At 32.6% G+C, this 13,616-nt stretch overlaps 1 protein-coding gene across 1 annotated transcript in view; it reads right to left on the reverse strand.

Moving 5' to 3' along the window:
* The window catches only part of LOC134253766 (peripheral plasma membrane protein CASK-like), a 76,595-nt gene extending 73,675 nt beyond the window's left edge, over window positions 1-2,920 (reverse strand). The window contains 1 exon segment of the mRNA XM_062736353.1: window positions 2,663-2,920. Within this exon segment, the coding sequence (XP_062592337.1) occupies window positions 2,663-2,778 (116 nt within the window). The 5' untranslated portion in view covers window positions 2,779-2,920.
* Window positions 2,921-13,616: the final 10,696 nt, after the last annotated feature.

Below are 13,616 nucleotides of genomic sequence, written 5' to 3' on the forward strand. Positions count from 1 at the left end.
ACTCACCCTATGTAAATTAAAGAAAGTGGAAGGAAAATAGATCAATTATTTCTTGCCAGGATTGATTTTAAATGAATATAAAATGGTGCCTTGCTAATATTGTGGTATATACATTAGCAAAATAAACTTCACTCTGGTCAAATAATTACCCTTATTAAGTTCACCACTTCCTGGGGAGAATTGCAAATTACAGAATATTGAATTCCACTTACTATGCAGCAAAATTACAACTGCTGCTTGCAACAGCTTACAAAAGATTACAAATGTATTTTATTTGACTTGCAAATAGTGATTCAATAACTGCATCAAAGAGGCTTGATAGTGTCAAAGATGGAGTCTAGCCCATTACTGTCTGCCATTTCTTCCATGTATTCAAGTGTCAAAAAGACACAGACTAGACAAAATACTAATACAAATCATATATTCCAAACTTAAAAAGGCCCCCTTGAGAGAGATAAGCAAAAAGACTTCCTGGACAATTTTTAATATCTTTATCTCAAAAACAATTGCTTAGGCAAACCATCAATAATGAGTTTTTACCACAAATCATGCTAGACAATAATTTCCTATGCAGGTCTGATTGAATCAAAAGGATGGCCAATGGAAGAAGAAATCATGGCTTACACAGAAATCATTAATGTTGACAAGACTTATCATGTGCATTATCAAACAATGAACTTTTGATCTCTCCATCAAACAAATAATCTATTGCAGACAATTGGTACTTCTTACTAAAGGCTACTAGCTAATATTTCTTTCCCACGGCCTATAATCATGATAATACTGGTAGTACATGCCAAAAATAAATAAATAAATAATTTTGATTAAGATTTTGTCATTTTAAATTACACTTCAATGTGATAATAAATGTGAAAAAAAAGTAAAATTCAAGTTATCTTTACTTGTCAGAAAGTTTAATTGCACAAAAAATTCCAATAGCTTTCCATGTTGTACAGTATCTGAACTTATTGGAATGGCTATGACATTTTGTATTGCATCATAAACAATGCCTGAGAGGGATTTAACATTTCAAGGAAAAGGCCATTCAGAAGAGCTACTTATGATGATGACCTTTATGGAGAAAAAATACAAAAATAAATATGGTTGATGTTCCATAATAAGACTGATGGGAAGTTAAAAGAAGCTCCTGTTATCAATGATGAAATTTCATTTTAAAAAAAAACTTTAAAAGCTGCAATTTCTGAACATGACCACTAAACATCTAAAAGAGGACCATGCATGCTTTTGGCAAACTGTTTTAAGATTATAGAGCCAGATTGATTGATTTGTTTATTTATACATTGGTCCTAATCTCACCATCAAACAAGCAATTCATCTGAGTTTTCACTTTTGTTTTAATCTTATGACTGATCAGAATATGATTACCACAAGACCTACTGACATACATGTATATACCTTGGAACTCAAGGAATTATGGCAAATTACTAAAGAAACAAAATATATTTTTCAGATGGTATGAAAATTTACAACAGAACAGACTGCATCAATAATACAAAAGATCACGAAAAACTAGCCTGTAAGGCCCCCCTCCCATTCATACAAATAAAAAAAAAAGATTCATTAAGTAAGTGGGTTTATAGATTTTGTCCAACCAAACCTTGGCACTGTTTGAAATTTTATACCTAAGAAGAAAAGTTTTAATGGAGTGTTGTTTTTTAAAATGGCAATGACATTACCTTAAAGAAAGTCAGAGAGTTCACAAAGTAAAAGTTTCAGCAATTTCCTCTATAAAGGATGGATCAAGGCAGTGCTTGTTAATTCATTCCTTTTTTTATTTCATTCATAATAAAAAATATTTTTTAAATCAAAAGATGGATCAAAAGTGTATGCATAAGATTTATCTGAGGATGGTACATGTATATCAGTGCTCTCCTAATGATAAATCACTTGTTTGATGTAAGACTTTGAATCAATATTGCCTCCAGTATCCAATTATTCAATAACATCACTGAAAAATTATTAATTAAGTAAATTACCCATTGACTACCTGTGATGTGATTGTATGATAACATATGGTATTCCAAAGTTGTTTTTACAGCTAGATTTGTGTTTTTGTTACATTGATTTTGTTTCACAAAAATAACATGTACTTTTTTGAAAACTTTTCTTCAATCAAAAAATAAAGGTGATGATATTTTCTTCATTATAAATGACTTCTCATGTATACACACCTGCAGTGTAACCCATGGAATAAAACAGATGGACAGTAGCAATACTGCTATAGATATCTTGTTTGTTGATACAAAGAGAAGCCCTGCAAAGTCTGCAGTGTAAATATGACAACACAAACATACAAATACCATAACTCTTTTCATGGTACCCCCCTATTCCCACAATACAGATTAATCCACAGTCTATCAATATTTGCTTCTTTGTGCATATGTACACAATAGTCTGTATTCTTAAAACGAATTTTTTTAGAATTTAAATAACCCATTGAATCTTAAACATTCTACAAACATTTCCTAATAAATGGTTCCCTTGTAATTCAATTCTTCACTCCTAATGAGATATCACAGAACATTTATCCCACATGAAATTTTTTTGTCAAACACTGTTGCAAGTTTCATCAGTCATCCAAATGATATTAATGACAATATCACAATAGAACTTTAGAGCTTCGCAGAGGTAATATACTCACCCGAGAGAATAGTGTAAATGTTCGGAGCAGCTACAAGGGGGAGGGGAAATGTACTGTAGGCTGGGGAGGTTAGAGAACCAGTCCAGCACCATAATCCCAGCTCTCTTAACTTTCATAAAAATCACATAAAACAACAACACATTGGCTTCAAAGTATTCCTAATGATTATCATTCAGGGGCTGAAAGTAACAGTCTAGTGGAAATGTCACATACTTCTGCTGAAAATCAGTTCCACAATATGGTAAAATTCCCATTATGGTAGCGATTTTTAGGGAAATTTTGAGAAATTAATTTGCACCAAGCAGTGCATGTAATGTTCATTCTCGCCGCAGGATCTCAGTTCACAATGATCAATGCCTTTCTTAAAACTTGCATTCCTTCACAAGGAATACATATATACATACAACTTTTCCATTGAAAAAAATTAATAAAGGAACAGTAGTTAATAATTTATGAAGTAATTGAACTGTGACAATTTTCTTCAACAGTGTAGATAATATGGCAATAATGTGACTCCTGCTAGTCAATCAATATCCCTCCAGAGCTTTTTATAATATGGTAAGTTTCTCAATCAAGAAATGAAGATTAACAGCATGTAAACCTTCCATAAAGCCAATTTCTTTTAGTAAGCTTTCCCTCACTGACCAAATACACAAAATTCAGAAATCCATTTAGAAATCTTCAATATGCATGCTACCCACGGGTATACATAAATCTGCTAAATGATCTGATAGGTAATCAAAGGCCAGTGTTCATGAAGAGAGATATAATCACCGCTATATAATTTCAGTAAATAATTAATCCAGTCCATCACGAAATTTGCTTAATTTTAATCCAGCATCCTTTATGATTTGGATCTAGAGCTGATCAGATGGCTGAGTTCCATTAAAGCAACAATTTCCAACACCTACTTCGGAAATAATTGAGACATTATGCTATGACAATGTCCAACACAAATCTCTTTTCATGAAAAAAAAAAGAAGCACAGGGTCTTTGGCCCTTTCCATAGTTTTCCAGCTATAACTTTAGCACTTATATCAACACAATCACAGCTGATCAGTGTACATACAGGCTTCCTATATACAAGGCAGGAGTAATTAATTATGAATACCCAAATCCTCTTGTATGGCCCCCTAGTTCATAGGATTAAAGATTAGCAATCATTATTTGTGATCAGTCTTCAACAGAAAGAGCCCTCAGTACATATCCACGCTGGTATATAAATCCAAACTCTTGTAGGGCTTCTTTGATTGTGAGATGCCATACGGTTATCAATATCAGTCACACTAATGTTGATGTTGGCCTGCGAACCTCTCTCCTATTATACCATGCCCCTTGTTATTACTGCACAATTAGGCTGCTTACATCTCTTTCATGATTCCTAATCTCATTGCAAATGGACTCAATTTACAGTCATTCTAACATTTCCTGTCACATTGAACATGTACAGCCATTCCTATTTTGCTCACCAAAAATCACAAACATATACCCTTACTGTTGAACTTTCTGTTGAACGTAGCTGGTCTATAAATTAATTTTTTCTTAATTGGTGAACTAAAAAATGAAAATTCAATGCTCAATAATTGCTGCCCTTTGAATATATAGTCAATAAAACACTCTACACTTCAAGATCAAAAGTAAACCATAAGAAGACACACAGAACAAATCCTGCATATTACACAGCGTGAGCTGATTTTGCAGAGCAGAAACCACTTTTCTTATAAATATTGAATCCATCACATTTTTGTTGTCCTTTTGTAATGTCAGAAAAGTTAATAATATTTGAAAAGTTGACATTTGCATCCCTGTTTTGTCACTGCAGTGTCTGATTGATTTGAATGTCTAAGATCATAGCACTGTTCCCAATAACCATCAAACAAAAGGATGTTTCCATTAACATTCACCCAGATTCCAGACAGAACATACTGCATTTTGATATGTTCATTAGAGCTTCTGTTCTCTGTAGATGGTCTATAATAGTCATTCAAAAATGTCCTTAATTTTTTTTAAATTTGCAGAATGCATGTTTTACATTAGTTTATCATATAACTCCTCCAAAATCTACAAACTTCTGAATATTTCTTCTTATTCATCATTACACTTCCAAAAATTGCTATCTTCTGCGTATTTCCTCAAGTTCATCAATTTTCTCCAGCAAAATCCATAAAAAAATATTTCCTCAATTTTATTATTGCTCCCTGTAAATCTGCTTTCTGATAAATATTTCCTCAATTTTATCATTGCTCATCCATCATCTGTTGAATATGTCCTCTTGTTCATTATACTCCTCCTCAATCTCATATCTTCTTCATTTTTCCTCTAAATCCTCATTACTCCTCCTAAATCTTCTTTACATATCCTACAGTGCATAAATGCCCCTCCTAAATCTAATGAAAATTTCCTTCTACCATCATTTTATTTATGTCCTCCTAAAACTGCTGAATATTTCCCCCCATCATCATTACTCCTCCTAAATCTCTGCTGAATATTTCCTCTGATTCATCAACGTTCTTCCTAAATCTGCAAAATATTTCCCTCTATTATCATGACTCCTCCTAAAACTGCTGAATATTTCCTCCTATTATCATTACTCCTCCTAAATCTGCTGAATATTCCCCCCCAACAATCATTAATCCTTCAAAAATCTGCTATATATTTCCCCCAACAATCATTAATCCTTCTAAAATCTGCTATATATTTCCCCCCACCATCATTACTTCTCCTTAATCTGCTGAATATTTTTTATTCAATTATTATTCCTCACAAATTATCATTGCTTTTACTGTGGCACAGTGGTAAGACACAGAGTCACGAAGTAAGGACTCGATCCTTACATCGCTGGTTCAAATACCACTGTGGTACATGAAGACCATGCAGTCCTTCGGATGAGACCGTATAAACCGAGGTTTCATGTTGCAGTAGGTGCTGGCATGAAAAAGATCCCTCACTACCCAATGGCCCCAAGTGCCTAGCATAGGACAAAATTTGTAGCTCTACACCATCAAGTGGTGGCTTCTCCATAAGAGTGAAAAATTTCTGAGAGGGACGTTAAACGACATACAATCAGTCATTGCTTATAAACTTTGTTACCTTCCCACCATGCAATTTTTAAGCAAAATTTCACCCTTGCATTGGTATGTAGCAATAACTAATATCAAGAATTCAAAAGTCATGACATTAGAAAACCCTTTTCCTAAACATTCTCTCATTCAAGTGTTGATTAATTTTAAACATGCATGATAATTTATACATGTGTTGTAGTACTGTAATTTATCAGATGGCAGGTTTTATGATGTTTTATGATGTTTTGTCTCTTTTTCCCCCCCTTTTCTGTTGAACAAGTTCCCAAATCCTTCTCAATTGTGTATGTTACTTCAAAACTAGGACTATTTCCACTATTCTAATCTTGTTATATGCAACCTAGTAAGTAGTGAGTATGTCACAATAATACTCTAAGTTGGCTTTCAGATTTTTTTAAGGGGGTGGGGGGTAGTTCCATTTGAATCCGTTCCTGGGTGATCCATGTTATTGATACACACTGACACTGATTAAATAAAGAACCAAGACAGAGTGATGATTATTCTCCCCTGATACACACCCTGTGTTAAAGATTGTCAATACTCATCACTGATTACCTATCATCTAAAATATCAGTGCAGCTGGACTGTTTTTCTGTTTCATTAACCAATATCTCTTATTACCTTCAGCTAATGTAATTACCTAGGAGGAGGGATTTTGTAAACACAGCAGGACAGTAATTTTCCTGTAAAAATCTATTCACATATAGAACAACAGATCAGATACGAATCATTGCTCCCTTGGATGGATTACCATGTCTTCATATGATGTGACACATAAGAATAATCTTTTATTTTTTTATGTACTCTTACCTGCTAATACCCCCAAAGCTTAACTTCAAGGCAATGATTATTGAAATATAGATTTAAGAAAGAAAATATCATTTTTAGAGTTTCATTTGGGTATGACATGAAGTCCGTCACGTGATCAAATTCTATTATGCCCGAAGGGCGTTATAGTAGATTTGATCATGTACCGACTTCATGTCATATCCAATGAAACTCTAAAAATGATATTTTATTTCTTATATTTATATTTTACCTTTTTAGTCATGTTACAAAGAAATATAGGCATTATTTAGACTTTGTTTTGGAAATGCAACATAACGTATCTACGTCATTTGACGTCACAATCGGAACTTTCCAAATGGCTCGGGCAGTTTGCTTTCCATACTCAAGAAAGTCTGATCATGTGACCAACTGCATGTCATAGAAATTTGAATTTCCATTTTATTAGCTTTGTTATATAAGGGAAGACAACATCAAATGTAAGTATAATAGATGTGAACATTAATAAATAACAAGAAATCTGTGAGCCAATGCTCACTAGTAATACCCCCGCTCAGATGTAAATAAGCTCTATCATATTAATGTACACAAGTTCAATTACAGGCAGATGCACAGAAAAATATGAAGTTGACATCAGATTCATATCAAAATTAATCCCACCATATGGCATGCCTCAACAAAGAGTGTAATAAAATTTAAAGCATCTGCTATGAATAACTAATGAGAAAACTGCGACGAAAATTTGTTATGTATGAAACGGACAGACACACAGACAAACAGGAAGTTGACATCATTTTGAACAAAAATGTATCCCACCATATGGCATACCTCAGAGAAGATTGTTTTAAAATTTCAAGCATCTGTGATAAGTAGTTGCTGAGAAAACTGTGATGAAATTTTATATGTAAGAAACAGGCAGATGCACAAACAAACAGGAAGTTGACATCGGATTTGAACAAAAATGTATCACAATGTATTGCATGCCTCAGAGAAGATTGTGTTAAAATATCAAGCATCTGCAATGAGTAGTTGCTGAGAAAACTGCGACGAAACTTTGTTATGTATGAAACGGACAGACGCGCAGACAAACAGGAAGTTGACATCGGATTTGAGCAAAAATGTATCCCACTATATGGCATGCCTCAAAGAAGATTGTATTAAAATTTCAAGCATCTACGATGAGTAGTTGCTGAGAAAACTGCGACGAAAAATTTGTTTCGGATGGACACACGGACAGACAGACAGACACACAAGGGTAAAACAGTATACCCCCCTCTCCTTCGGAGCGGGGGTATAATAAGTTGCATTATCAGTTTGGTCAATAATGAGATAGCAATATCAAGCAGAAGTTAACAAGTTGGTTCCATATAATATAGTAAAACCAGCTTGTAATGAAAGGAGAGACAATTTTGATTCATTTATGAACCTGATTTGTTAAATCTGTTAAAATCATGTGTTTTCAAGCCATAGGGAATGTAAATTTACTTTGCTGTAAGTGTCAATTCATTAAAGTGTGTTTCACTACATGAATGTTATACTGTATACAGTAAAGCAGGCTAAAAGCAAACATGCTTCTAATGAATTTCTGCTTATAGCCAAGTGATTTTCATTTCCCATGAGTTTTAGTTATTTTGTGCAGTTAACAGATATAGCGAATTTACATTTATACTACAGGAAAATTGCGCATCCCTGGCACTTTGTTATAAGAGTGTTTTACTATATACAGGTCTACTGCAGAATCAAATAACAGTCCATCAAATGCAGAGAGATAGATAGGGGGAAGACTGAAGGTTTTACTTATATAGGGAAAGAGTAAAACAGAAAAGCATGTAGAAAAAAGGTTTGTTTGTTTTTTAAGTGACAAACTGACAGAGGGACAGACAGATGGACAAATAAACATGAAACCTATAGTTCCATTAGGTTACACCAGAGGAAACTAGTATACTTAACCATAGAATTTCACAGGCAGTTATGGTTATCCTATGAGTAAGTTAATTTTCTACTTACTTGCCAATGGTCTCCCATATGTCATACACATCATCAAATAAAACTTCATCGTCAGACATCTTGAATTATCTGTTTTAAAAAAATTATATATATATATATATATATATAATGAATGAATGTTTCTACAAACATGACAAATAAAAACATAAACTCTGTCAATTGAGATTCAGAATTTTCTTCATTGAAATCCTTGAAATCAGATTTATGGCATAAGATCACATTGCATGGATTATTATTTGTAAACATCAAATTTGTTGTGAATAAATACTAGTTCTCAAATATTGAATTAAAAAATCCACAACAGCTGAGAAATTTGTGTTTAAAATTTCATATTTACCGGGTACTGTATGCAATAAATGTACACTCATTCCCGCTTGTCATCCAGAACATTGAAACAATATTCTACATACAATGCATGTGTATGAATATATTAGATTGTTCAAGATAAACAATTACTTTGCATCCACATTAAAGCCTTCTCTAATTTTCTAAGAGGACACAGTATGCCAAATAAGGAAGAATAAGGAGAGGTCTAGAGTTACAATACTTGTGTCTTCTAAATACAAGAGCTACAAAGTACATGTTACATACTTCAAAACATTAACACTCACTTATCATGTACACAGAAGACATAAAAAATGTATACTTGTAACAGTACATCGTGCAGGATAAACTTATCACCAGTCCTGTTTTAGTGTGATAAAAAACAATCAATATACTTCATGATCTAGGTGACCCTATTTTAGCTACCCTATTTACCATACTATCAGAATATGAAGTTCTAAAACACTCAATCTGCAAAGATAAATCCCTCCTCAATGCAAGCAGGTGAAAGATTAAGACCAGAAAGGTCAACCTGTTGAAAGAAGGGTTTTGTAAACTGACAACTAAGTGGACACTGGACAATATGTTGTAATGTTCTGTCACAAAAGGCAGCATGGCATGTAAAATGTTGTATGACAACTGCTTAAAAAGTTTTTCCACTGAGCTAATTAAGACATTTAGATAACATGATCAGGAAGATAGTTTTCTGATCACGATATGTATTCTAAGATGTTTTTAATTAATTAAAATGTTTTTTACCACGCTTCCTATGAGAAATGGGTTTTTTTCCCCTTAATACCCATTTTTGTTCCTTGTTTATATTGTTCATATAGATGCAGAATTACTGGCTGCATTTCATTTCCGGAATTTTTGGTAATTATCAACTTTTCATTTCCGACATTTTTTATTTTTCATTTCCGACATTTTTTTGTTTTCATTTCCGACATTTTTCAAAAACATATGTAGTACTTTTAGTAACAGATCTTAAGACTTTACTCATGATAAATTTAAAGAAAAAATCATAAATAAATCATTGAAATACAATATATGAGTTTTGTAAATCTATCAATGACTTGTACATAAGTGTGGTGCTGTCACTGACATTTAATTTAATGCATATTAGATGTGGTGAAAAAGTTTATGCTCATTGAACTCTTTTACCTAGACTTATTGCTCAAGTATGCTTAAATGTGTTGATGTTTTGTTTTTTTAATTTAATTTTTCATCAATGTTTTGTAATAAATACTTTTAAAATTCCATTTTCACTTAGAAAACATTGAATTACCGCACAGGTAAATTCCGGAAATGAAAACAAAATTATGTCGGAAATGAAAACAAAAAATGTCGGAAATGAAATAAAAAAATGTCGGAAATGCTATGCATATTTCCGGAAAGGAAATGCAGCGGAATTACTAAAATTATGAATAAGATTGACCCAAAAGTCATAATTGTTGAAATAAAAGATAACAAAAACATAACTATAGTATATAATTTCCATAAAATGAAAATTCTTATGTATTCTAAAACTCAAACAGTATTAATAAATAATCAATTCATTTTAATGCAACTCATAAACAAAATTGATTGCTTTAAATGCTATAATTTAATAAGAAACTTGAATTTTACCTTGGTATGCAAATAAAATAAACTGCTAAATGTCATGATAACACAGAGTATGTAGATAAGATGTACATTATCTGTAATGTCTTACCACATTAATTGCACTGTTACCACTCAATACCGATAAATAATTGAAATCAATGAAGTATGGTTTGTCTAACATGATGGCCTGTGGCACCTTACAAGCACCTGACTGTATCTTAGATGTCTGTTACAGACTGTAACTTGTATTCATTTTTGTTTATTTAACTTTCTCTACTATCACTTCAGTCCCTTATAATATTGTTAATATCAACAGGAAAATTCTGTGGAATCTCAGGTTTCACTGACAACATGGTCAATATAAAAATGATATTCTTCAAGTAAGCAACATCTTGAGCATATTGAATTACACATTAGATTTTTTTTTTTTCAAAATACTTTAAGTTCTAGATATGGTAAAGTTATATTACACATATTTAATGTTTCAAGAAGGATTATTTCAAATTGAACTAATTCAGAGTTCTAAATCTAATTCATAAATATATAAGTGCAGGCATTTACTCATATTCAATGAATTGATTCAATTGAAGCACACTTTTTCCATCCTGTTCTTTATATGTATAAGCCTGCATCCAAGGAGAAAGACTAAGTTGATGGAGAGATGGAGGAATATATAGGTTTTGTTAGATAGAATGCTCTTAAATCATAGTGCTTAAGTCTAATAGATCCATTTTAACAACAGAATGTGATACGTACATGTATATAATGGCGATATAGCACAGCACTCACAGATTATAACTCTAACACAATGTTATTTACTATAAACAATTCAGATAGTTTCATATGTTAACATAGCATGTACATTTGAAGTGAGTAAAATATGTTGAGAAAAGATGATAAATTAATTATCCATTCCACTGTGGGGATGAAAGGTAACCACAAGCACTAACAATGCTAACAGTTCAGATTAGCTGATGGGTTTATTTTTTTTAATGCAATCATATTTATTTTGTCAAAATTTGTTTCAAAGCATTTCTGCAATTTCTGCTATATTGTGGGAAAATGGGATTCATTCTAACTGTGGCCAGTGCTTATACCAAAACACATTTTGATTATTGATATTCTCACATTCATGCTTGCGGTTCTAAGATGCATGATATCAAAGTATATGATGTCAATAAATATACATATTTTTAATGAAAATGCTACAAGATGTAACATATATGTATAATTTTAAAAGCGAATTTTGAATCAGTCAGGATGAGATTTTGCGTTTTTTTTAACCAATGAAGAGAAAATTCGGTCTAGATAGTTGGCCTATACTTAATCAATTATTTACCGCTTTGCTTCTCTGGTCTACGTTGTTAATATATATTCAATAAAATGAATAACACCAAAACTGACTGATCAACAATTTTCTTACATGAGATAATAACAATGTAACACGCTGGCAAATTGGGTCAAACTCCAATCACCAATGTTTAAGTTCTTCGCTTTTCAGTAAAATCCTAAGTCAAGTATTATCAATTGAAATATTTACCTCGAACAGAATCTTCTCTATAAAATCATTGTTTTTAAACCTTTATGTGTTGCTGATATTGCCGGGTAGAACACGGAATATTCAACCCAATTAAACTTTTCAAAAACCTATGTTGACATTTCAATTATATTAATAGGTAAGTCGCTCATGATACAATTCGATCGAAAAAAAATATAGATTTAATAACGAAAAGTGATCAAGGTCAAAAGTCATTGAAATTATACAAGTAGGGAGCAGAGCAAACACAAAACCTCTAAATTAATTAATTAGAGGATGGATCCCCTGTCGATGGTCACACCCGCTGTATATGCTCCTTGTCATGAACGGCTGGTAAACCGGCTGACAAATCCATAAAGACAATATAGTGTACATAAATTAATGACTTTACAATAAGTATGAAAAAGTCAGTCAACATTCGCCTTGATGGTAGATTGCATTTGCTGGCAAGGTCATTGTATCGGCCATAGAACTTTCTAAATGATGACTTTAAACGAGACTGCTGATATCTTTGTTTCAGCAACTTGTTTGTCAATAGCTTACATCGTATTAGAGCATGCTCTTGCGTATCAGGTCAAGTGGGAGATATAATCCCTATATTCAAGTGATAAGCATGATAAGAGTATATTGGTACATAAGTAAAGGAAGCTGACGATAGGAAATTTGTCATCACCGCGTTTATCATACTAAGGTTTGCTGTTATGTTACCATTAACGTCTTTTTCTCAGCATTAAAATATCGAAATATGAAACATATGTGTCAGAATCTGTGGTGTCTTTTATTTCAAGTTCACTATAGAATAAAATAAAGGCGGGATCGGGTAAAATGGAGGAGTGAGCATACCCTTCGACCGGTCACACCTGTGTGCTACTTGTCATGACTGGGTAAACAAAACAAATCTGGAAAAATTTCAGGATGGAAATTATGACCTACAATATAAGTATGAAAAAATTCCTATGACCTTATGTTAGTTTGCATTTGTTGATAATATCATTTTACACACCTTGCGAAAATGTTTTCTTCAAACTATTGATATCCTGTTTTCCGTTTAACTTGTTGGTCAATAGCTTGCGTCATTTTAAAAATTGATCGAACTTAGAGCACACTCCATAATATCGAATATATGCAGGTGCGAAAGGTATTGCTACATAAGTAAAGAAAATTGACGATAGAAAAGTTAGAGGCATTACGTTCATCACAAAGTTTTGGTGTTAGTTTACCAATAACGCCTTTTTCGAGTAAAATAAAAATATGAAACAGATGTGCCAGACACTGTGGTGTCCTTTTTCTCAAAGTTCACTGGGATATATTGAATCGGCAATGAATGGAGATGAATATTGTTAATTGATAATAGGTCTTCGATATACCGGTATCTAAATGTCGAGTTGAAGGCCACAACGTCTTTTCTTCTTCTCACGTAGAAAATTTTAAATAAAATCTCTTTCATATATATATATTCATGAATTCATAGCAAGTTTGCTATAACAACGGGACGCAATTGATACCCATAGGAACTCCGACAAATTGTTGGAAGATCTGATCTCCAAAAAGTACATACTGGTAGATATTCTTAATTTGAAACTCAAGCATCTTTTTAATATCAACTTCAGATTACTTG

The sequence above is a fragment of the Saccostrea cucullata genome, unplaced genomic scaffold (assembly GCF_032062105.1).
Source record: "Saccostrea cucullata isolate Sc308-1 unplaced genomic scaffold, CSIRO_AGI_Scuc_v1 ctg112, whole genome shotgun sequence".
Classification (NCBI taxonomy): domain Eukaryota; kingdom Metazoa; phylum Mollusca; class Bivalvia; order Ostreida; family Ostreidae; genus Saccostrea; species Saccostrea cuccullata.